Consider the following 26,147-nt stretch of genomic DNA (forward strand, 5'->3'; position numbering starts at 1 on the left):
AGATGTAAAATGATGTGATAGCTTGAAATAAACATACACTTGCATCCTGTTAGGTAGTTATGGTCATAACCATATTGGTTAGGATGATTGATCCTGTTGGTTGACTCCCACATACAGAAAGCATGGCTGTGGGCCTTTCTATGACTATTATCCTAATATCAGAATTTTAATCAGTGCTATGAAACTGCTTTGCTATGCTGATGCTTTTTACATTTTCATTGACGCAATTACTGCTGACCATGCAGTCCTTAGACTCCTGAACTACTTCTACTTGTTCATCTTTCAGTTGATCCTTCTAGAGGTTACAACAGCAGATCTCTAGCATCCTTGTCTGTCATACAAACATCATCATCATCCTTTTTGCATCCACATTGTTGCCCTTTCTGATGAAAGTCAGCAGCAGGAATACACTGGCGTGTAGTCTCATGACTGGGTTATATTCCCAAAGTCAAAACTTTAATTTGATAGCAAACTGGATTTATTTCTCCAGAATATGACAGTTTGTGAGCTCTCTTGACTTCTCACTGGATTTTATTCTAATTTATTTGTGTAATACAGCCAACCAAAGATAAAGCTGAATCGTAAACAATCTTAAGGCCACATGAGCACCTTTTAGTATGCTCGTTTATTTTAATGTCACTGACATTTAAGGGAAAACCACAGATTTTGGCAATTTATCCATGTGCTGCTTATTATTACAGCCAACCACCTTTCTTTTATTTCTTTTTTTCATGTTTCTAGAGTTTTAGTTTAAGAGCCAAAACTGTCTCATGAAAATATTAGGAGAGCAAAAAAGAGATCCTTACTCATATCCTGAACATCATTTTAATTTATATTTATATGCAAAAAAAAAAAGGATTTGTTGACCTGTTCCAGATTTACCATGCTAACTTCAGCTGTTTTTTGCCATCCAGCTCTTATTAGCTTTGCCTGTGGAGTGATAAATCATGATTGGATTGTTGCATCATCTACAATATACCAGCGTTACCAAAGAGAAATAGGATACTTTTTCTTCAGTGATATATCATATCATATCAACAATGCCTTCACATTCTTTTCCAGACAGCAGAGATAAAATATAAAAAGCAGAGAGTCTGTGCAGCCAAACATCTGACACCATTCAACTGTAAATCAACCACATAGTAGTTCTGTGTGAATTGTGCAAGTTCCTCTTACAGTGTGCTTCATGATCCTGTGTTGTCGTAAAATTAAAGCTGAGCAAATATTTTTGCAACTTGGAAGTTGTCAGATTTTTCTCTCAAGCTCATCTTCTACAAACATTTCATCCAGAGAGCACAGCAGAGAGAAACTCCTTTTACAAGTCACTTGATACTTGTGTGAAAATGTGAAAGCCATACTGTTCAATAGTGACCCCTCTTTTTTATTAAATCCCTTCAGGCATATTTTCTAGAATCCCATATGCAAGGATCTGAGGTCATCTGGGGGACAAGTCCATGAAAACAAAAAAACATACGGCTTATAGCCATAGGCATGAAGAAAATGAAAAAGGTTTGAAACCAAATGGCTAACTTATGTGGCATCGCAGAGCCTGATTTTAACGAACGTGGGAAACTGCTTGTACTGTGCTACAGCTGCTGCATTAAACAGCAGTGTGTGCCAGCAGCAGCTCTGGACGCACGTGAAATTTGGCCTCCCTTGGAGAGATGGAACATACACAATTACACTATTAGCTTGGCCTTGCGCATAATTCATCAACTGGGCTTCTTTCTTGCCACTTCATCCCTCAGCCACTGTGAATAAATTCATTTTCAAAATCCCCCTTCATTCATTAAGATTCATTAAAGACTCTCAAGGACAAAGAAAAGGGGATGTTTTGCAGTCCCAGAGAGGCTGTATGTTCAGTAATTGCTCTCCCTTTGTTGAAATTGCGATTAGTACATCATGAAATTGGCAGCATATAATTTGTCATCAGTTACCACCATTAATAGAAAAAACACACAGTGATAAGAAATGAAATGGTCTAGATTATTTCCATATGCAGTCATTAGTGTAGTATCTAATAGTGGCAACAGCAGATAGCCTTTACTCAGTAAGGAATAACAATAATTTCAAACAAGGGAAAACATGTTCACTTACTATATGGTAAATGGCCAGTATTTGTATAGTGCTTTTACTAGTCCTGCCTAGGGACCCCAAGGCGCTTTACACACCCAGTCATCCACCCATTCACACACTGGTGGAGGCAAGCCACAGTTGTAGCCACAGCTGCCCTGGGGGAGACTGACAGAAGCGAGGCTGCCATATTGCGCCATCGGCTCTTCTGGCCAACACCAGTAGGCGGTAGGTGAAGTGTCTTGCCCAAGGACACAACGACCGAGACTGTCCGAGCCGGGGGTCGAACCGGCAACCTTCCGATTACAAGGCGAACTCCCAACTCTTGACCCACGGTCGCCCCACATTTAGCATTTACTATATGTAGGAGCAGGTTTCTACTGAACTTTGCAGCTTTGATCAAGCCTGCTGCTCTTCCCTTCAAAAAGGTTTTTATACAACTGCCTTATGTGAGGTAAGGGCATAGGTTAGGTTTAGAGATGGCACGATACCACTTTTTTATGTCCGATACCGATACCGATATCATAAATTTGGTTATCTGCCGATACCGATATGAATCCGATATAGTGTTTTTTAATCAACAAAACTGTTTTTTAAATATCTTGCTGCATTTTGTATAAGTTCATACTCAAGTTTAAAACAACAACTACACTAAAGCTATTCTGTTATACCTGTATGCAAAAAAAATTATTTCATAGTTCAGCAATACTGATCAATCTAATAAACTTAAACCTACACCATCCTCCCTATTCTGGTATTTGAAAGAGTACTTAGCATAAATATTAAGCAACCTAACTAATAGGGTTCCAACTCCCAGCAACAACAAAAATAAATAAATAAAAAATGGGGAACCACCCCTCATGCTCCACCTCATGATGCTTAATCGACGTAATCAACCTTAATTTGATGCAGTGTGAAAAAAATGCACAGAAATCAATTATTTTTCAAGAAATATTAAATAGATTCAACATCTTTCTTCAACAAAATTGCAGACTGCACAGATGGTACCTTCCCAAAGGAAAAAGTACTATAGCTTACTAGGGTATATATATTAGACTTAATAGTTACTATATACAGTAATGGACTTCTATTCATTTTGCATCAAATTAAAACTTTGGGTGTCAGATAATTATTTATTAAAAGCTCGACATTTTAAATGAGAATAAGAAAGAAAAGTATGTCTTTGTGCCCCCTTTTCCCTGTTAATGCCCTATCGGCCCCCCTGGCTAAACTTTGCTAGATCCGCCCCTGCACAGTTACCAGTGTCAGCTATGTAGAAAAAGATCCTCGAGTAGAAAGTAATAATAAATAAATTCTAACAACAGCTGATCAAGCTTAAACGTGCTTCTGTTGTTCAGCCGCTGGTTTCCTCTTTCTGGTGCAAAGTGGGCCAAAAACAAACCAGAGAGACGGACTCGCGACAGAAAAGCCGATCAGCTGATCGTTAAGCAGTTTCATGATTGAAGTAGCAGCAAGAAGAGGCAGTCGCTTGTTAAGCTTAACGCAGGAATGCTTTACAAACATTCAGAGATGGACTTACACACTTGCTTTACTTCTCTCGGGATAACTTTGTCGGAGATGAAATGCCGGGTTGCTAGCAAAGCTCCAAATGCTGTCCAGACCACCACAGGTCCCACATGCCACAGCCGCTCTATCACGTGATGCATACTGCTCCACGTGCTAACGTTCTGAGGTGAGTTACGGGTGTTGCAAGTTTTGTGAGGTGCTTTCGTGATATTTAATGGATCGGATTACATTTTTTATTTTTCTCCGATATCCGATCCAGTAATTTAGGTCAGTATCGGACCGATACCGATACGTAATATCGGATCGGTCCATCTCTAGTTAGGTTACAATAAGGTAACTGCTTGTTGTGATACAATAGGATCGGACAGAGGGCAGGCATATAAGGAAAATACTGGTCAGGATATGGTTTGACCCCAGAATAACGCCAACCCACAGCTTTACCAGTTTGCTTTACTCTCACCACTCCTGTAGTTTTATTGACCCAGAGCAGGAAGCCAGGTCATATTATTGACGCAGGCCTCTTGAAGCTGTGTGGTGCTTTTAGGGTTAGGGTTAGGGTGATAAATTGTAGGTGATAGCAGGCAGATGGTTTGAAGAAAAGGTCTAAAGATATTTTCCACCTTTGAATGGCTCCAGGTTGCTGACAAATTCAAAACACCTCTGTCATATATCCATCCTACAAACTGCTCCCAGAGCACCATATTAGTCATAAATCTGTAACGTAGGGCCAGTGCAGCTGATAGTACCAAAGGTAGCCTGCAAGCAATGAAGGAATTTTTCTCTCTCTTCATGAGCTGAACATCCTACATCCCTCCAATAAATAAATAAGCTAATTAATAAGCAGTTCTTATTGAATTTCCCAGAGGAACCCACCCGAGGGATTAATAAAGTTCTACCTTATCTTATCTTATCTTATCTTATCTTATCTTATCTTATCTTATCTTGTGAACGCAGCATGAACATGAACTGTCCCCTAGCTTCTTAATCAAAGCTTGCTTTAAGTGGCACCTATGGCCCATCGTTCAGTCTGTTCTGGCATTGTGCTCCTACCATTTGTGGACCACATTAATTTCCCGTGGTTGTTTGGCTGTTTAATGGTGACCCTACCCTACTGCTGTCTTGCTTTGGCTTATTTAATTGTGTTTTAGCTTGACAAAATATTTTAAGTTGTTCATCACATCTGTGTTTTATATTTTTAACTGAGCTGCCCTCTCTTCATTTATTTATCTGTTTTTTTTGTGAGTTTTTCTTTTAGAAGGTAGAGGGGCAAAGAGAGGCGAGGCTCTTAAATCTTTAAATCTTTCTGATGCTGTAGTTTTTTTTTTTTTTTTTTAATTAATTAGCCAAATAAATTATTAACTTTAATCTGCCATGCCTCGCTTCGCCAGTAATGAGCTTGTGTGCATTAATGATTGGTAACTACACTTATTAGGGTGATATTTCCTATGCTGAAATCCCTCAGGTGGTGTTGCTTGTCTCCTTTCTTCCAGTTTTTTTTATGCCAACCCCATCAGGTTCCCCCTCGTTCAGGTGCAAGACGATTTAGATGTCACCTCAGTACTTGGGTGACAGAGTTGACTGAAGCTAACAGTAGTAGGACAGGCCCTGTGCTTGATCAGGGAAAAAGTAAAAGTGGATTTCAACCCAGCTCTCTTTGGCCTTAATCTGCAGGATTAGGGCATCAGAAAGTTCACTACAGTGGGCTGAAGTCTGCATGCGTAGAAATGTGTTTGTATGTTTGCGTGAGAGTGTGCGTGCATACTTTCTTTGTAGAAAACATACGTTTAAATTGAATGTGCTTGCATGTTTTTGCACATCAACATAGGTGTGAAACAGTTGGTGAACTCTAGTATCCAGAGCCACATGTGAAGCAGCAGCAGCAGCAGGCAGAGGGACGGGAGGGGAGAGAGCTGCCCGTGGGTTAAGAGCTAAAGCCGCTTGGCCCAGATGAAGATGGCTCTCAGGCTCTCTGCCAGTCAAAGCCTAGCCAACAGCCCACTCTTACTGACAAGTCAGGGGAACGGCGGGACAGGTCACACGCACAATTTGTATATATTTACGGTATATAACAGGAAGTGCAAAGTACGATGCCTCAAGAATGATGCCTGTACTTGAAATGTAATTAAAGATTAAACATTTTATATGAAATATTGTTTAAATTACCTACTGGCTACCAAAAGGTGACAAACCCACAAAAAGTATCCCATGATTTCCATAGAAGCCTTTTTTTGCCTTGGGTTTTACACCCCACAACTTTACTGCTTTGATTCATTTTCACAGCTTTCATCTGATCATTTTCAGCCACAGCAGGCGTCCATTTTCAAAGAACCACACGAAAAACACTCTGAACACCAGTTACTCTCACAGGGCCTGGCACCGAACAGCAGACAGGCGCTGTTAATGAATACAGCGACGCATTTAACGGCTAAGAAAAAAACGAATATCATCTCAAACCCCAATGGAGACCAAAACAGAGCTTAAAGAAAAGTAAATATTGGACCTAAACTCTACTTTGTTGCTCAAAGTGTAACTTAATCCAGGATGTTTCACTGCCATCTCTGATTGAAAGTTTTACTGTTTACTGCATTACTGATGGGAGTGGCTTTGTTCTCTCAGTACGCACAGCAGGAGTGACATCATAAAACCACTGGAGATCAGACTGGGCTGTCACAGTTTGAGTGCACCATTTATTTATCCACCTCCCCTTTCTGAAATACTTTTGCACAAATATGTTATGCAAAGCTATTGCATAAATAGACAGTATAAAACATGTATATACAAAAGACACAAGATATAGCTACTGTGAGCCATTGGGCTTTATACTGCTTCAACCCCTTTGGATTGTAAAGTCCTGTTTTGAATCTTCAAGTTGAGTGTTGTCGTTGTCACCATCCTGGTCCAATTGTCGACTTTTTTCTAAGGAGAAGACTGCATGACATGTCTGACAGACACAGCAATGTCTGGTCAAATTCTCTAAATGCATTCATGAAACGAGCACTGCACCAAATACCTTCTTGCAAGTGCTTTGGCCTCTAGCAGACTGCTTTGGACACCCGTAGCTTGAATGGCCAACTTGTTTGGAGAATGTTCACCTTCAAAGTAAAACTTGCACCTTTTGAAATATGTTTGTTGCAGCAGTGAGGCACAGCTTTTACTCTGAAGGTAAATGTCTCCAGTGTGCAGAACCCTTTTTGAGGTTTTACTACCACAGATTAAATAGCGAGTCTTTTAGACAAGTTGGTGTCTTCTCTGAAAATGTGCCTGCGACAATCTGTTAGTAGCAAAAAGAGATCATAAAGATGGTTTTGCAAAGGATTTCATCTGGCAACAGTCAGCAACCTTCAGCAACGAGTCACTGACTGGGATCCACGTCTTTCCTTAGCGACCAGAAGACCTGTGTGGCTGAGGCCTAAGTGTTTACAGAGCAGAGGGCTTTTTTTCCATAGACTTCTATATGATCATTTATTGCAATCAGCAGTTTCAACTGCTGATGGCTGCAAGTCCAACGCACTTTCATGTTGGTTTCATTTTTTAGACATGAAAGTTTCATCCATCTTTTATCATTTCTGTGTTTATAATCTAATATAACCCCATGTGTTTTAAGCACGCTCTCTCTCATGCTTGCAACATTATTATTCACTCCACCACTTGATTTTTCCAACATTCAAATTTTCTTTTTCTCATCTTTTAGTCATGGTGGAGTTTGATTTTTTTTTTTTTTTCATTTAAATATCAGATGAGCCAGAGTGAACATGATGTAATGTGTAGCTGTTTTCTGGATACTGTTGTCAGGATCAAGTCTCTCTGAACATCTGCCAAACCTCAGAGATCATTTTACCAGAGTTGAACAGACAGTTCACAGTGACATAATGTCAAGAGTACTTTAAAAAAAAAAAAGCCTTTCTCTCTTCATTTCATCCATTAAATGCCAGTTGTGTTTTTCGCCATGCCAGGCAGGTGGTGTGGATTAGTGATGCTCTCTAAATTTCAGTACAGGATATTATACACAGTTCAGATTAGAATATATCATCAATGAAGCCACAGATTTGGATTTTCTTTTTTACTTTTAACCATCAACATCATGCATTTTTTTGTTAGTGTCTTCCTTAATTGCTTCATTTTCACTGTGATTCTTTACATCACTCACTTTATCATTTGTATATTTTCTTGATTAGCTGTCATCCTTTTTTCCTCCTCTGCCACAACCAAGCCGTTCTATTCTTAAATATTTCTGTCTGCGGCCGTGTTATTTTGCATTCCTCAAAAAATTGTCATTTCGCTGAAACATGGAGTGACCACAGCATGATAATAGCAAACTGAAATGTGATTCCTAACCAGAAGGGCCCAGACTTGGTAAAGTTGGAATACATTTAAATATAATTGACATAAATGGTCTATTAGAGGTTAAAACATAAGTAGATAAACCTCTTAAAAAAGGGTGTTTTTATTACTACCCATACATTTCCTTAGACCATTTTCAGCAGAACAAAATATATAGAAAAACTTTTGCAATAGTATATCTTCCACAGTTTTCTAGGAGACAAAAAGTCTTTTGGCACCCTAGGATAGTTCAGCCTGTGTGGAAACAGATTTAAGTTTAGAGATATGCAAGTGCAGCCTGTAGCTCCCATACAAATAATGGGCTACGACCACATAGGTAAATATTTCAAAACGTTGCAAGGGGAACTGTAACAAAAGAGCAACAAACAGACAGTAATGCAATCTTGACTTCTGTCTAAAAAGAACATCAAAAGCAATGCTTAATCTCAGGAGGCAATACTTTGTCATCTGATGTGCATCCTCTCTGTCTCTCAATCCCTCTCCGTCCGTCTCTCTCGTGATGAGATGGATGATGATGACTGTGGGTGAGGGAGAGAAAAGGGAGGGAGGGAGAGAAGGATAATACCTTCTGAATACATGATGAATGTATTCATCAGGCTTAAACTGACTTTGGGGGGGGGGGGGGGGGGGGGGGGTGAGTGGTGTGCAGAGACAGAGAGAGCATGCATGTGAGTGACACCGAGCACTATCATCAGCTCTACCCTGCGGCCGCTCTCAGTCTCTCTATCCTCTTCCCAAAGAGAGACAGAGGAAGTCACGCAAGTTAAAAGAATACACATACACAGCTTTCCTTTCTCTCGTGCAGCCAGAGGCAGGAGGACAGGAGCTGCGAGACGCACGAGTAAAGCGCAACTTGTCTTTGGCTGCTGCCCACCCAGAGCTTTTTACTCAGCAACAAGCTCAAGAGCGGTGCCGCTCAGTGCGCTCAGCCTGAAGAGGACAGAGGATGCTAAACAATATGACGGACTGCGAGGAGGGAGAGGGGGGACCCAACAGCCAGGGTGAGTGACGAAACCTGCTGCCGAGTGATGAGAAGGGAGTGTGTATGTGTGTGTGAGTGCGTGGACCTCGATGCATCAGTCTCAGCGTGGGTGCTGGAAGGGAACGCGCACATGTCAGTTAATGAAAGTTAGAGAAACAAAATGATGTCAATGCAGAAACGCATAAATTGGAGTCATTTGTTGTATTTGCATGAGACCTTTCAGATAGTAACTGTAATCTGAATAGGACTAAATTAAGTCCAAGTGGAGGTGTCTGAGATCAGTCTGCTACACCTTCACTTTGCTCTGATGCGTTTCACCTCCTGAATTTCATATGTAAACCTTCATCTGCTTAAATAGTTCAGAAATTTGCTTCTTTTTAGCTGATTGGCTGCTGCTTTTCGAAAAAAATAAAAAGGCTGGTTTAGTCAGAAGCTCAGTGATATATGTGACTCAAATGTGGTCCAATTCATCCTGCAACTGTAGATATATACAAAAGGTTCTACAAAAAATAAATGGTCCCAGAAGACTTGAGTGCAGCCAGAAAAAACAGCCTTTCTTTTCCCATCAGGAACATCTTACCCAGGGGGCAATGTCAGCCTTTCATAAGCTTGCAAGTGTATGTCTCTGAGTGTTTAAATGCAGACTGGGTTTTTATTTTAACATTTTCTATTTGCTGAAATGATTCATTTCCTTTTTTTAAAAAAATATGTTACCGGTACAAACACTACAAGAATGCTGACCACTGGTCACAGTTGGTATTTTTCCCCATTTTTGGACATTAATTATTCATGGCAATAATTTTAAGTTGCAGCCTTGGTTGTAACAATTTTTTCCCACTGTGTTTGTGTTCACGTGTGCACCGTCATCAGGGAGCCATCCACCAATTATGTATTAAATTATCTTTTTAATTATGTGAGGGTTTTTTAAATATTTGACAATATGTTAAGACTGTATCTGCGCCATTTGAGTTTCAGTCATTTAGACCTAAATTATCTTAGTGTGTTTTGATTATTTCCTTTAAATATGACACCTGTCATTTATACAGAGCAATATCACTGTGGCTCCTTATTTTGATGAATTCTGTTAATTTAATTTGGTATGGCCCTATTCAGAGTCTTTGTCTTAAATATACTTGTTCTTTTAAAAGTCACATAATGGGTTTTGTTAAACGATTATAGACAACAACCCTGATGTGTAATAGGAAGAAAATAACCCACATGAGGATTTCATTCTGATTTATACATCTGGGCTGATTTGGCACTCCACTCAAGGCCTGTTGCTTCAAAAGATTAGGGGAGAAAATTGGATTACAAGAACAGTTTATTTCTATTCTCTATACACTATGACTGAGTGTAAACTCAGTTTGTTTCTCCATTTTCTAAGAGCTGAGCATCAAGATAATCTCTAAGCCATATTCACTGGCTACATGTTTTATACAAATACTATTATGTGTGTTTTTCGATACCTGGGAAGATATTTATGATGAGATTTGAGATTAATCTTAATTTTTTCCACATAATTAGAGGTGAACACAACAACAAGTGGGGGGAAATGATTTTTTGTTTTCAAATTAAAAATATATATATCATAGCTGTCATATTCTTCATTGGAAAAATAACTAAAAAAAAAACCCTTTACATCGAAAACTGCTTCACACAAAAAATGGCTTTAGTCTTCAAAGATCTGTGTACACTGTCCAAAGTTACTTTCATCTGTTTTAATCTGTATTCATTCATCATTCACTGTTTAAAAGCAAAGGCTTATATCAGCATTCCACCCATTCATGCCATATCCACTTATATAAAAATGCAGTTTGACAGTAGAAGGTGAAGGTATATTCCCCAGAGCTGTGAATTGCTTGTTTTTCTCAACTTATTGTAAGACTCATGAATCCATATATATATATATATATATATATATATATATATATATATATATATATATATATATATATATATATATACACAAATAAGCAAAGCAGATCCTGCCTTTGCTAGAATTTTAACTCCCTGTGCACTAGAGGGACGGTGACCTTTTGCTTTTTAAAGGTCATGATGTGAGCGACACCATCGCACCACAGGGGTAAATAATGAGGTGGCATTCAGGGTGCACACTGGACTTTTATGGAGCCACACTATATACAATAACGACTGTCCAAGCCAGGACATCACCTGGAAGTAAATAAATACCATCTCATTATAGTTGTGGCGAGTTTAAAGTGAGAACAAGTGGATGGATTGATGAGCTCCCTGGAGCCCTCATACTGACCACTGGCAATCAGAATTAATGCGTTCTAATCAATAAGCTCACCAGGGGGGCTGAGGTGAGATGAGGAAGCTATTTTTAGATGAATCGCTCCTGCTGCAGGTTTAAAAATACTTAATTTTCTTATATTGTGCAGAAATATTTGTAGATTTTGAGCTCATTACTGATGAACCCTCTTTTAGCTCTGTCTGTAACAAATGTAAATTACATTCATAACTCAAATTTTCATGTAAATAAATGCCTGTAAATGTGTTCCAAAGTAAATGTAATGAAATTATCTCAATTAAAGGAACTCAATATGGCTCCATTCAGAATTATAGTTATGACAGGTTTATTGTCACTGATGCTTTAACATGTATGTACTCCTTAAATTATAGCTGATAATAAATAAAAGTAGACTGAAAATATTCACTTACGTAACGAGGCAAAACTCACAGAAGGTCTAAGCAAATATAAACAGACATCAACTGTCTCTCAACATTAACCGTAACATGACAGAACGACTATATTATCATCGTGTCGCTTACATATCGTTAAATTCTGTGTGTACTGCAATTGTTATCAAACCAGTCAAATCTTACTGCACCAGCAGGGTTTATAGCTACAGCCACCAAAGTGCTGTTTGCATCATCTGTAGCAGATGGCACAGGAGATAAATGAAGGTCAGAGGTTAGCATCTTACCATGAAACTCATAGACGAAAACTAATATAGATTGTAAACCTTTTAAAAAATAAAGCAAAGCTACGTAAAGCCACCATATTGTATCTTTGGATGGAACACACCAAAACCAGCAACCACAGACATACTGTTTAGTTCAGCTTCTGAGGAATAGATGTGAGTGTTTATTTGGCACTTTTTAGTGTGTGTTATTGCAGCTGAATGCTTTTTGTCTGTCTTTTTGTTTTTAGCTAACTGAAAGCCGTTTAATTGATTTTAAAGTTTTCCATAAAAGCAAGACTGCTAATCATCTCTGCCTCTGTCACCAGAACTGTTGGTTCATATCAGCTCATGGTGACTTCTATGACATCAGAATGACATCAAAATTCATTATTTGAAGGCCCTAACTGCTGTATCTGTAAAAAACAAACAAAAAAAAACATCTGAAATAAATAATCAGGGCAGCATCAAAGTCAGTCGGACTTGTTATGTGTAAGAATGCCAAAAATGCATCTAAATGTTGTTGAAATTGTTGATTTTTTTCCCCACTTTACTTATCTTAGAAATCTTCTTCTTTTCTGCAACACTTAGATGAAGTGCCAACACCCCCAGGGTTGAAACAAGGGTCTCGCAGCCAGCTGGTGGCCCTTATATCAATCACTGCATGTTACTGGCATTTATCACTTCCAACGCGGTCGTTCTGACTAAATTGCTTCTCTGAGCTGCTCCCACTGTCACTCTCTCAGGTGACTGATTACCAGCTGACACAACAAACCACACAAGACACAAATCGGTTGATTGTACTTAAAGGTGTGCGCTCGCATTTTTGCTAAATATGCCAATTTACAGTCAGAGCAAGATATTATAAACTGGCTCTGCATGAGTGGGTTTGTTTGAGAGAGTTCACAGCAGCATAGTTTGAGCACTTGCTGAAACAGTTTTATACCAGAGTGAAACATCAGTCTGATTTCATCCACTGACAGTTAACCCCGGGCACTATCGGCTCTGTGTTCGCTGCAGCTTACATTGCATCAGATTATATTTTCATTCGGCTGAGCCTTTTTTGAATTTCCCCTGTACTCTCAGTGGTCTAGGAGTCTGGCGAGCTCAGCAGGGGCACAGGGCTGCCAAGCCATCTCTGACTTATTGTTTGAAACTGTGTATCAGCATGTAAGTGGGCATCTTTCAGAAGGCAGACAAGCACCAAATTGTTATTGTGTTCCTTTGATATGTGTTATATTTGTTCTCCTGCACTAAGATTAATGCAAATCAGTCATGTCTGTAAGTGGTAGTCTTTGTTAACTAGCGATTTTTTTATGTTTAGATGGGCATAAGTAATTTTGATCTGCTCCATTAGAGTGAATCTTAGCTACATATCTGCACTACAGTGCACTGATGGACTCAATCTGGTCACCTGGCACATTTGCACTGTTTCTCCCCTCCTTTATAGTGGACACAAGCAGCTATGAAATCGTATACATGGTATTATCTCATAGTGCTGCATTATATAAACCTGACCTCTTAATGCCATATGAAGGATTTTAATGTCGCTGCTTCCCTGAAATTTCACAGCTGCATCCTCAGCTGATTTACATTTTAATAAACAGAAAATAATCTCGCCATTTGGTTTGCCTTGTCAAACTTTGCAGATTAAAGCGGCTGTAATAACAAGGTGGTTACAAATGAAACAACTGAACAGTGAGCAACAGGTAGAAAGGCTATCTCGGGGATTTTCTGACATGCTGTCCTGCTCTGTTCTGTGACTGAGAAGAAGAAACAAAGGAGCACAGAAAAGTCCAAAAATCAGTTCTAGAGGTCTACCCGACCACAGGGCAAGACACAGTCAGGACATGACAACAAGATCTGGTGAGGTAGTAACTAACACAACGGAAGGACCGAAGGACAAGAGGGGAACACAAAAGGAACTAAACAATTAGTGATAATTTCGCAGATAAGTTACATTATTATTATGAATTATATTATTATGGCAATGATACAACATGCATGATTATGAAAAGTGACACATAATGAAAATGTTTGCCCTAGGTACTTTACATTTTGACTATAAAACATGCATAAGTAATTTTTTTCAACTATGCAAAACTATTATGCAACAAAATTGTGTTTTTTTGCAGAATAAATCAGCAATAAGATATAAGGCTGCAATTAAGCCTGAAAATCTCTCTCAATGTCTTCTACATTGTTATTATTACTATTAGAGAACCTTCACAGACATATTATTATTATTATTATTTAAGATTTTCCAATAATATAATTTTTTTATTATGTATTTTGATTTCCTAGAAACATCCCCACTTAAGTGTCCCGTGGCTGGATAGATTCATTTAGTTTTAAGCATTTGGAAAGACAAAGTTCTCTGTTGTCGTAAGAATATTTTCACTATTGTTAGGCCCTTCTGCTCAGTGACACCTACTTTCAACAACCACTGACTCACTGAAGCTTACTGAGACAACGACCTCAGAGGTCAACAGTAGGAGATCCAGAAACAGAGTGCCCGAAATGGAGAAAGCGAAGAGGCAATAGTGACACATCTCTTTTCTAATCCTCCCACTGAGCTACAACAACTTTCCCACCAAGTCATCTTAGATTGGAGATTATGAAATACAGAGTGGTCTAATCCTTTCTTCTCCATCATGTTCCTTCTCACAGCTCGCTCTCAGCAGTCCAGTCACATCACCCTGTCTGTGGAGGAATCTGAGAACATCCTTTACACAAACTCTCTATCACAATATATTATTGTAATGGTTTTGAGACAAAAAAAAACTGCTAGAAGTTAATTACATTTTATATATTCAATAATCTGCTGTTGGGTGGGGTGCCTTACAAATAAGATACTTACACGATACTTTAAAATGTAACAACAAGGGGGCCTTAACAAAGTATGGCATATGTGATGAGATACCAGTGAAAAATGTGTCTTAGAATTGCTACAAACTAGAGGTGCACCGGTTGACCATCACGGGATCTGAATCAGCGGATGATCAGTGTTTTTCACTGTGAGTGAAGACACAAAGTTTGTCAAGTAAACCGCAGGTGGTCCAGCAAGACTAATCAAACACTTAAAACCCGTCGTTGAGCTGAACATGGACATTTTAAAGAAGCTAACACAGGAAAAGTGGACGAAGCTAAAGCTATCAAGAGCTTTTGTCCCTGATACAAGTGAGCAGTCGAAGTGGTTACTAGGAAAATTTTGGAGATGAGTAAAAGAGAGAAGCGATCATTGTTCTGTTATCTGATGAACTTATAACTTTGTTTTGTTATATATACCTGTTGCACCTGCTTTTGTTTGGTAAGGTACAATATGTCAAGTAAAGCTGGGTGGACAGCAGCTCATTTTACGTTTATTACCTGTATTTCTTTCCAGTGGCAAAGAGCTTTCACTATCTTGTATGCATAAAAAAAAGAGTTTGTTGTCCTTGCATCTCTGAAAGAAACCAACTGCACCTTCTGTGTATTTTGAATATGGGGGTAACACTGGTGTTCGTGCATCACTGTGGCATTTCTCTGTCAGCCTACAGGTCACAGTGAGTGTCGTTTGTACATCACCTGGACAACTTGCATATTAGTGCAAGTGTGATAAAAATTAAACTCTATTCTTTTTTGTTTGACTTTGTCCAGAACAAAGTCTAATGGCTGAGATGCTACTTGCAGCTGTAAGATTATTATCCTCATTAACACTTTCCTGTTCTTCTTTAATCTGATTGAATTATTCATCTTTATTATTCGTTCTTGTCACTTATCAACTCCATTTGTTATAAAAAAAAATTATGCAGAAGTGCACTCTGACTCACACATTAGATCTCCTCATTTATCAACACCTGTTTTATGTCTGTGAACAGACATAAAGAAACGGGAGGGAAACAAATAAGACATCCTCCATGTAATATGATAAAATCATCCTCATTGACCTTCATACAAACTGAAGTGTTGTGGATGAATCATTTGATGTTCCCTTGCCGAGAAGAATAAACTAGCTGAGTGTTCAGATGAGTCATCCTTTTCTGGTTCAGCTTTTGATTTTCTTTTTCTGAAACTAGTAAGCTGAGGGCACAGTTAAGCAAAACTTTTCTTTAGAGCCTGTTCCACTGAGGTCATATGTGTGTTTTCCCACCTACCTTTACATCATTTTTTTCACCCTTTGTTTCTCAGCGTTCTCATTGTCACGCTTTCAGCTTCTGTGTGTTGATCTGCGAAGAGGAGTGATATGTAACAAATGAGGCACCCAGCTTAGGTGGAAACCTCAGACAGAGCGAGAATCAGAGGGTACATTTTGACAGTACTTTATATAAACATGCATCGTTCTACCTTTCTAATAGACAAAAAATTAATGTGAAACAATAGCAAAGTTAATTTTATTTCTGCTACAGTTGTCATTACTGCCTGCCCTGACAAAGCAACCTAAGGGTAGAAAGACCTGAACTGGGATAAAGAAATAGAAACCAGTTCTTATAAGAATGAAAGCTGTAACTGTTTATTTAAATGTCTCAACTGGTTTAAGACTGTTCAGCAACATGGCTCAGCCCAATAATACCACACTGGTGGGACACAGTCACTTACCACAAAGGATAAAATGACCAGACTTAATGGCCAGAATTAATGAAGCAGTTCTAGCTTCCTAAAACCAAACCAAACTGTTTTCTTGAGAACTATCGGAAAATTTTACTCAAACTTAAAAGTTCCGTCTTTTGCAAAATGCACTTTTTTTTACAGTTTCTCTCAAGAAATACGAGGGGCGATTAATACCACTATCACATCTAAGTGTAAATAAACAACCAGTTAATAGACAGCTATAGGAGGTAGTTGACTAATGGCACAGTGACAGAAAGTAAAACTGGGACACCAACCTCCTTGTGACTGGGAAAAAAAATCAGTGGTTACCACTTTTGATGACAAGGCAATTGCGCAGGTCGTCTGGTGGGATGTAACCTGTTTAAAAATAATGGGAGCCTGACTGCAATCACTTTCAGACAGACTGCCAAAGAAATGCAGACAGATTCCCAACAAGATCACTCTGCATCAGTATAGAGCGATTAATGCAACTCGTCTGCGTGGCATCTCCAACCCTTCTGCTTTCCAGCTGATTTGCTATATCCTTATATAAAAGCCAAACTGCAGAGCACCTATAACTTTTTGCAGTTAAATTGCTGTCTTGCAGGGACAATGTTACTATTTGGTTCTGAAATTCTGTCTCAAATTTGAATCTCTTTGTTTACAGATGGCAAAAGATTTGCAGCAGAGAGCGACAGATTTGCAGTTTTTGCTGATTTATCACAGATAATGGCCATATTATCACAAACAGATTGTATGTAATTGCCAGCTTGACCCCATTTAACTGCAAACTGATAGCAGACTGATAGCAGACTGACTCCGTCCTACTCCAGTTCGATTGCTGTCTTGATGCAACAAAGTCACAGATCTGGGCCCCATCTTCAAAGTAATTGTTTACAAGGCAACAAGATAACAAGCTCCCTGCACACGGTTGTGATATTACACTTAAATTGTTTGCAAAGATGGCAAGTCAGGTTAACAGTGCTGGTGTCTGAATTTGTTCCCTGTTGTACAGAGCATTGATGCCGTTTCCCTCTTTTCCCTCTTTGTGCTACGTTAAGTTAAAATATCACCAAGAAAGCAAATAATTGCATTTCCCCAAATGGCAAACTTGCTTTAATAAACACAGTAATCGTGATCCAACGAGTATATGGCTGGCTAGATAGATTTATACAACATATATATAATACAACACTTTAGCATGTAGTGTCTGTATTCCTGTGCACGTTCTCACCATATTCGAATCTCTGGTGGCTTACATAAGTGTCAACAACCACATGAACATGGTGGTCTCATTAGCTGCAGAGTTATACTTGTATGTGTTGGAGGAGGAGATGTGTAAATGGATTTCAAATGCAACGAGATTGGTTTGTTCAACACAAAAAAGTTTTACATCTGGAAATTCTCAAGCTGGTGTGAGTGTTCTGTTTATACCTCCCTTATTTCTGTCAAAGTGTTAAGATCTGTTGACAAGTTGATAGAAGTTTGTGTATTTACATATATGTATCTTGGGACTCTTGCTTCTGAATTTAAAGCCAAGCAAACAATTGAGCTTAATGTAAACACATGAGGGGTTTTATGAGTTCAAGTACTCACTGCATATACAAGCTTACAATAGGCTCAGATGATTATTTTGGTGTCTATGCTGCTTAACAAGCTTTTTGTGATTCATCCATCCATTTATCCATCCATCGTTTTGCCTCATCCATTTGCTGGAACCTATCCCAACGATCATGTGGTGAGAGGTGGTGTAAACCCTGGATAGGTCTCCAATCTGCAGAGCCGACACTTTCGCTTTCACCGAGGCGTCACATTCACGCCTACAGCAATTTTAGAATTGCCAGTTAACCTAACATGCATGTCTTTGAACTGTGGGAGGAAGCCAGTGTACCATGAGGGATCCCACACAGCCATGGGGAGAGCATTCAATCGCTGCACAGAAAGGCTCCAGCCAGCCAGTGCACTCAAACCTTCTAGATGTGAGGCAAAGTTATCAGTTTTGCCAATATTTTATCAAACGAAGTGTAAATGCACAGTTATTACATGCAGTGAAGCATGAGAACCTGTACCAGGCAAAATATAAGTCAAGAGGTGAAATGAAACCAATGCTGTCTGCCCCACAGACTACACTGGAGCCATACTTGCCTTGTATTGGAAATTAAGCATTCATTTTGATGCCTGGCTGCTTTTGAGAAGCCAAATTCATGTACCTTATCATTTCACATGTTTAAATCACACTCTGAAGATCCTCCTGATAGTCCCTGTAATATCTTATTTCACTGACTTCCATTGGAGTAAATTGGCAGCAGTCTTTAATAAAGAAATAATAAAATAAATAAAGCGGAATGTTATATTATATGTGTGTGTGCCAGACAATGTACTACAAATTAAAAGCACTGAGGCAAGACGGCGAATGATCTTGTCTCACTTAGTACATATGAAATGGCATTCGGTGCCCACCCAAGAGAAGACAGGAGAAGAAGGGAAAAGTTCACTGATGTTTAAAATAAAAGTACAGTGGAAGGTTAACCTTTAACTATTATCAATTTTTAATAGAAATAATTTAATTTAATTCTATGTGCAACACAGTGACAGAGGCTCTCGGTGAGGAAACAGAGTTAAATGACACAAATAACTTCATGGAATTAGCTTTAAGTCCTTGGTTATAGCATGCGAGGTGAAAACGATGGAGGAATGTGTGTGTGTCTCATGTAATTGTGAGGCTGCTGTGCAGCTGATTGGTGCAGTTCTCTCACATGCAGAAGTTAATTTCTGCTTTTCTCTTTGGCCTTCAGCAGCTGCTGGATAATCCCCTTGAGCCTGTGTCCTATTAAGCTTTTAAAAGCCGGTATAAACTGTTCATTTTTTAATAACCATGTCACATCAAGGGTACAAATCTGCACCACCCACTGCCTTTCATCTGCACACTGTGGTCAAATTTCATCACAGCTCTGCTTGCTGCTCTGTAAATATAAGCATCTTCGTCTCCAACAACGTCATCTTTCTGATCAGATTATTTCTCATCGGTTAATCATATGTGTGTCAAGTGTAGGCAGAAGGATTATAGAAAATATTCTGACTCCATTTGCCCTCAATGATTATAGATTGGTTGCATTAACATCTGAATGGAGGACAGAATGGAAGCGTGTCTGCAGTGATCAGGGCCCCTCAGGAGGCTGTGTAATTATTTCTTTCTCTTTACCCTGTACAGTGGCGACATCCAGTATAACTTTGATTTAAATTCTCAGGTGATGCTACAGTTTTTTGGTTTTTTCAGTGGTGAGAAGAAGATAAAGTACAGGGAACCAGTGGGCAGAGCACCAGATACCTGGCTGTTCACCACAAGTGTAACACTGAGCCTCTCTACAGGAAAAGACAGAGCATATTTTACTTCCCGATGAAGCTTAGATCATTTAATGTATACAGTAAAATGTTCACACCTGTTGTTAGACTGCTGGTGCAAGTTTCTTTGTAGCTATGGAAGCTTAACACACTGATTTTGAAGGCTGGCTCGCTGCTAGGGACTAACCTGAAGCCCCTACAGTTAGTTACTGAGCAAAAGATGTTGAACAAATCACTTGACATCCTGGACAACACCTCTTACCTCTTTCACAACCTTCTAGTCAACCAGAATGTCATTAGCGGGATTCTTCAACCCTGTAATAAGGACAGAGGAAATCTTTCATACCTCTCCAGTTTTGTTTTGTTTTTTTTTTGTTTTTTTTTTGTGTCCCATTTGGATCTTTAGCCATCAGAATTGTTGTCTTAAGGCCAAGAAAGATGCCAAGCGGATTTATTTTACCAAGTGGATCATCATGGCCTTGCCATATTGGTCCATTTGATTGACCTTTATTATAATTATGAATTTATTTTATTTTCAGTTGCTACAAACGGGACAGACATGACTGGGGGATAGGACAGGGAGAAAGAATGAAAGAAAGAGAGGGAGAGAAAGAAAACCAAAGGGGAGAAGAGACGGTGAGAAGGGGGGGAAGAAAGAAAAACAAACAAACAAACAAACAAAACACCTGGGTCACCTGTATGGAGAAAAAAAACAGAAGAGAAAGCAAACAACAAAGAGCAACATAATAAAAAAAACAGCACCATCACAATAAACTAGCTAGCAGTAGATATCAGTAGATACTAAATAATAAACGATATTGTGCAGCACGCAAGATAGACAGCGCACAATGTGCTTTGAGGCAGCAGCCAAGAAAGCTGTAGTCCGCGTCTGTGAATACCCGTGTGTACACCTGTGTGCATACCTGTGTGGATCAGCATGCTCGCATTCCAAAGGTTTCTCCATGTAACGATCTGCTAGGGAGTGAGGGGAGCCACAGCCCCGTCCCCAGGGCATGAAGCAGGTATGGAGGAGATCAAAACTCCAGACATCCAGAGGCCCCCAGAACACAAGAGACCAAGGAAGACCAACAGAGGGGCAGCCGCGCCACTGTCCCAGTAAGAGCTGAGGAGAGTCCCAGATGAGGGCTCACTCAGCAGCCACTGAGCAGAAGCCAGGGGGAGTTGCAGTGACGCGCCCGTGAGCTCCGCCGGCAGCCAGCCGTGCCTGAGTGACCGAGCCCCAGGCCGAGAGGCCGGGGGCACCCCACCTCCGAAGTGGCCCGAGCGAGCCCCAGGCTCCAGGCCCCGATAAGCGGCCGCCAAGGAGTGAGCCGGTGTGTACCCGGACGCCCACCCCCAGACACAAAGAACCACCAACGCACCGATACCATACCTCTCCAGTTAACGTAATAACGACTCTCTGTGACCCTCTGTGCTCTGAAAGGATACTTTCCCTCAGTGTGGCAAAGCACAAGCTCATTCTACTTGTTAATTTGCATTCATAAACTATAGACATTTGCCAGCTGCACCCATTTCTTTTGCATAATTTAAAGTTTTAGAATAGTCAACATCTGAGATCTCAGAGTGCACGACTCCTAAATCACTGTTTAATATCAAGATTATTGTGAACATTCCCATACTTCCATAAAGAGTTGTCTTGACTGTCATCTCTGCATGAGACTGAAATATCGTGATAGAATATGGGTAAAACGTGCATGCGCAGTGCCTTTGTTTTCATACGCACATGGCAGAAAAAGCATGGCGACGACGGAGAATTAGAAGGACTGTCGCTACCCGATCCGTACCAGAAACCCGATCGGTACCCCGCATGCGCAAATCTTACGTCACTTCCTCTCTTTGCCAACATTGCGACATTCAATATATTATATATATATTATATATTATATATTGACACGGTTAGCGCCCAGTTAGCTCTTAGCATTTCTCAACAGCTCTGCCTCCTTTTCGACTACCGGGACATTTAAACAATGGATAATCCGTATCCGCAACAAATTTTTGCTGTTCTCCTCAACAGAGAGCGTCCCCCGATTGATCAACAGCGCCATAAAATAAGAAGAATGGTGCCTAATGACAGAGTTAATAATACAGACTTTGTAATATGTCACGTGAAGATTCAGCAGCCAGATGAAGTGTTTACTGGCAATTGACAGTGATAGCGGACATCATCATAACTATTCCAACAATCCTCTCCACACAGACAAGCATAAACACACTCGACTATCACTAAATCAAATTCAATACACGTTTGTAATGACGCTAATTCAGTTTACAATAGGGTTCATTCGCTCAGTCACCAGGTGGCAGTATCCTCTTACACTGGGGAGTAAACTGCCATTAAACGAACAGAAGAAGAAGAAAACCCCTGCAGTCAAAGGAGCTTGCAAAGAAAAGCGTCTGGACTTCTTTAAGTTGCTTGAAGACGTTTCACCTCTCATCCGAGAAGCTTCCTCAGTTCCAAGGTCAAATGGTGGAGAGTCCCAGACATAAACCCAGTGGGAGCGACCCCCCACAGAGGGACAAAAGGACCCCCTGACGATCCTCTAATCGCCTGAGCCAAGGTGGGAAACTGGGTGTGGGTCCCAATCAGCCAGAGTTTTGGGTGTGTTCATTGTGAAACCTGGCCCCACCTTATCATGCGAATTCCTGAGATCAGATGGCCCAGGATGTGAGTGGGCGTTAAGGCGTCTGGGAAGGGATCTCAAAACTGGATTATAGATGGCAGAGAGTTGGTGTCGTAAACCCCCGCCTCTGTTCAAAGATGGTCGCTCACAGTGGACATAGATGGCTTCTTTCACTCCTCTTTCAAACCATCTGTCCTCTCTGTCCAAAATGTGAACATTGGCATCCTCGAAAGAGTGTCCTTTATCCTTAAGATGCAGATGGACTGCTGAGTCTTGTCCTGTGGAGGTGGCTCTTCTGTGTTGTGCCATGCGCTTGTGAAGTGGCTGTTTGGTCTCTCCAATGTAGAGGTCTGAGCATTCCTCGCTGCACTGTACAGCATACACCACATTGTTAAGTTTGTGTTTTGGTGTTTTGTCTTTCGGGTGAACCAGTTTGTGTCTGAGCGTGTTGCTGGGTCTGAAATACACTGGGATGTCATGCTTGGAGAAAACTCTCCTGAGTTTCTCTGATACGCCGGCTACATAGGGGATGACAATGTTGTTGCGTCTGTCCTCCCTCGCTGGTGTCTGATCTTCTTTTCTGTGCCTCTTTGCTGACTTTAAGAACGCCCATTTAGGATAGCCGCACGTTTTGAGTGCTTCCTTTACATGTGTGTGTTCCTTCTTTTTCCCTTCAGGCTTAGAGGGAACATGTTCTGCCCGGTGGTGTAGGGTCCTGATTACTCCAAGTTTGTGTTCCAAAGGGTGATGGGAGTCAAAGAGGAGGTACTGGTCCGTGTGTGTGGGCTTCCGGTAAACTTCGATGTTGAGTTTGCCGTTCTCTTCAATGTGCACAGCGCAGTCCAGCGCAGTCCGTACCCTGCACATGCGCGGTACGGATCGGGTAGACCCGATTTGTACAGCCCGACTTTGCACATGCGCAGTAAGGATCGGGAGTTCCGATCTGTCACTATCTTTTTATTTTTTTGTTTTTGTCTACATTGTATTAAATGTTTCATTATCGGAAACATTTTAAGAGATACTTGTTATTCTTAACATCTTAACAGATACTCTGACCTGTAACTATCGTAAAATGCTTCGACCGGAAGTAGACACCTTTCGCGCATGCGGGGTACCGATTGGGTTTCCGGTACGGATCGGGTAGTGACAAGGACGAAAGCGGATCGTTGAATGAAACAGATGAACCAGAATTGGTTTGTACAAAATGGCGCAACTAAAGTGGTGTGGAACTGGTTTGGCTTTCGCCCGTCAGATACACACCAAGGCACAACAAGAGCGTGCAAGCGGGCCGTCGTTATTACCGAACTGATTTTACATGATACACGGTGCTCAAAAATCTGTCAAATAAGTTTTAGTACAACTTCGGTAAGCTACCAAGCCACAACACTTGATGAATTGTCGGAGCATTACGGCGACCGTAATACGTACTGTGGTTCAATATAATATTACCATATTGTGTGTGTATAACCTCTTTTTAAGTTTTGTGGATATTTTACATGGTTATGCTGAGGATATGTCGGCCAATTTCAACTGGAAATGCCTTTTGGTTGAACTGTCAGCCAGGAATTTGCATTTGCACTGTTAAATTTTTATATATTAATGCACATAAAAAACAGCTGCTTGTTTAACTGAAAATACATTGATGGGGTTTTTTTGCACTAATAAACTTGTGGAGTTGTAAAGTATTTTGTCTCGCATTAATTATATCGGCAGTTATATCGTTATCGCAAATTTTCAAATATATATCGTGATAAATATTTTTGGCCATATTGCCCTGCCCTAGTGTCAAGCTTTAACTTGTAACCATTTTCAAGCTCAAACAAAAATCTTCAGACAGAGCGAGACCAAAAGGATTACTCAGTTGTCAGACTGACTGACTGAGGTCGCTTCTGAAAACAACTGATTCTTCTGAATCACGACTACGTGAACTGCAATCTGCAAATTTGTCCTGTGCCGTGTATCACTGAAATACAACGTGCAATGAAACATTAAAGAACTGAAACTAATTTCTACCAGACTGAATGATTGTAAACGGACTGGCGGTTTTGACCTAACCGCTGTCCACGCGCCTCCGGGTACCTAACAGCCTGCTCCTGCTCTACCTGAGCATCCTATACAATATGCTTTTTTTATGCTTATGGGATTTCTAGCCAACATTCACATTCCAGTGGATGAACTGAAGAGCAATACTTGGTATTAGTACCTTGCTCAATGACAATTGGCATGCAGACTGGAACAACCAAGGATGGAACCATCAACCTTCCACTTAGCAGAGGACCTGCTCTCCTCCTGAGCTACAGCCACTCAATTGTCCACCAATAAAACTGATGTGCACTGACATTTAGGATTAGTGAGGCTCACACTTTGTGCAAGCAGTTGCAGTACCATTAAAGGCTTTGTGAACCACGAGTAAAATCTGAAAATGAATGATATATTCCAAGGGATATTTGATGAAAGGGGCCCTGTGATGAAAATGAAATAATGTGATCATCTCTCAGTGAAGAACGCCTGTTACACTATAGGTCAACATCCAATGTAGTAGAGGCTTAATCTTTCTATCCATTTGGAAGTTCCTAAGCCAGTCATAACATAAGAGGCCCTGAGCTCTCCTCCTATTTCGGCAATTCCAAGAACATCTCAGGTGTTAAACATGGCTGTTAATGGATTAGGAAGCAGCTAATCCATCAAAAGAAAATTAATTTCAACAACTCTACTACCGAGTCAGAAATTTGTGTCAGTTACCACCATTTGTTAAAAGCTAGGGTTAGCTGCTTTTCTACAGAGCCCACACCATCACTGAGACACCAAGTACTGGTCTATCATCAGAATAAACATTGCAACTGATTGTATCTATCACCCATTAGGGAGTGTTTGCAATTACTGAAGTATTAGCATTACATGTCATTGACCAAATGACAGTGAATGTATGTCTGAAACATTTAGTGAAATTACGTCTGAGTTCTGCTTCTGCGTTTTACACAACTGAGTCCTCATATGGAAAGTGGAGCTTTGTCCTTTGGGTAGGAGGATTTTTCAAAGGAGGTAAAGAACAGTGTCCTACCTTTGCAGGATTACTGAGCAGACAGATAGTAATCCCCTAGTATGTGCACCCTCGGGCATAAGAGGCATACCTTGAAGTATTAAACAACTTTCTGTTGCTTAACAAATCTGAACCATCTGAACAGCTCTGAGTGAGTACTCAGAGCTGTTCAGCGCTAAATCACCATTGCAGCTAGTTAGCTTGCTAAAGAGCTGAAGTTAGCATCTTAGTGTAGCATGATAGCATGCTGACATTTTCTAAATTGCACAAAAGGCAAGCACACCTGGACTTAGTTTCCAAATATTTAAATTAACCAAAGTAGCTAAAAATTTCATCAGAATGGTATCAGAAAGAAAATTAAGGGATCATCAAAACAGCCAATAGTGCTCCATAAGAAAAGCAATCAAGATGTTTGAAAAGCTACAGAAACCTGTCCTCTGCTTAACCTTTGTGATATGTTCTATTCTGTGAGCATTTCAACAGCTCTCGTAAAATAACAGTGCTTGCAGAACTTAAAAGAAAAAGCTGCAGCATGTGCAAAAATAAAGAAACTTTGTGACAGAAAAACATGCTATAGATCAGTTTTTTAGCAGCCATGCATGACACAGTTGGTCGACGACAGGGGAAGGATTTGGAGGGAAATGTGACTAATCTGAGGACAGTAATATCAAAAGTTTAATTTCTGCGGCTTGCAAATGTATTTTAGT

The 26,147-nt window shown here is 40.1% G+C and overlaps 1 protein-coding gene across 1 annotated transcript in view; it reads left to right on the top strand.

Annotated features, from left to right (window-relative positions):
• The first annotated feature begins 8,696 nt into the window (after nucleotides 1–8,696).
• slc12a5b (solute carrier family 12 member 5b) overlaps nucleotides 8,697–26,147 on the top strand; it is a 38,311-nt gene continuing 20,860 nt past the window's right edge. Inside the window, exon 1 of the mRNA XM_080900011.1 lies at nucleotides 8,697–8,942. Within this exon, the coding sequence (XP_080756137.1) occupies nucleotides 8,888–8,942 (55 nt within the window). The 5' untranslated portion in view covers nucleotides 8,697–8,887. The remainder of the gene's footprint in view (nucleotides 8,943–26,147) is intronic.

This window comes from Rhamphochromis sp. 'chilingali' (genome assembly GCF_963969265.1).
Source record: "Rhamphochromis sp. 'chilingali' genome assembly, chromosome: 12".
In the NCBI taxonomy this organism is placed as follows: Eukaryota; Metazoa; Chordata; class Actinopteri; order Cichliformes; family Cichlidae; genus Rhamphochromis; species Rhamphochromis sp. 'chilingali'.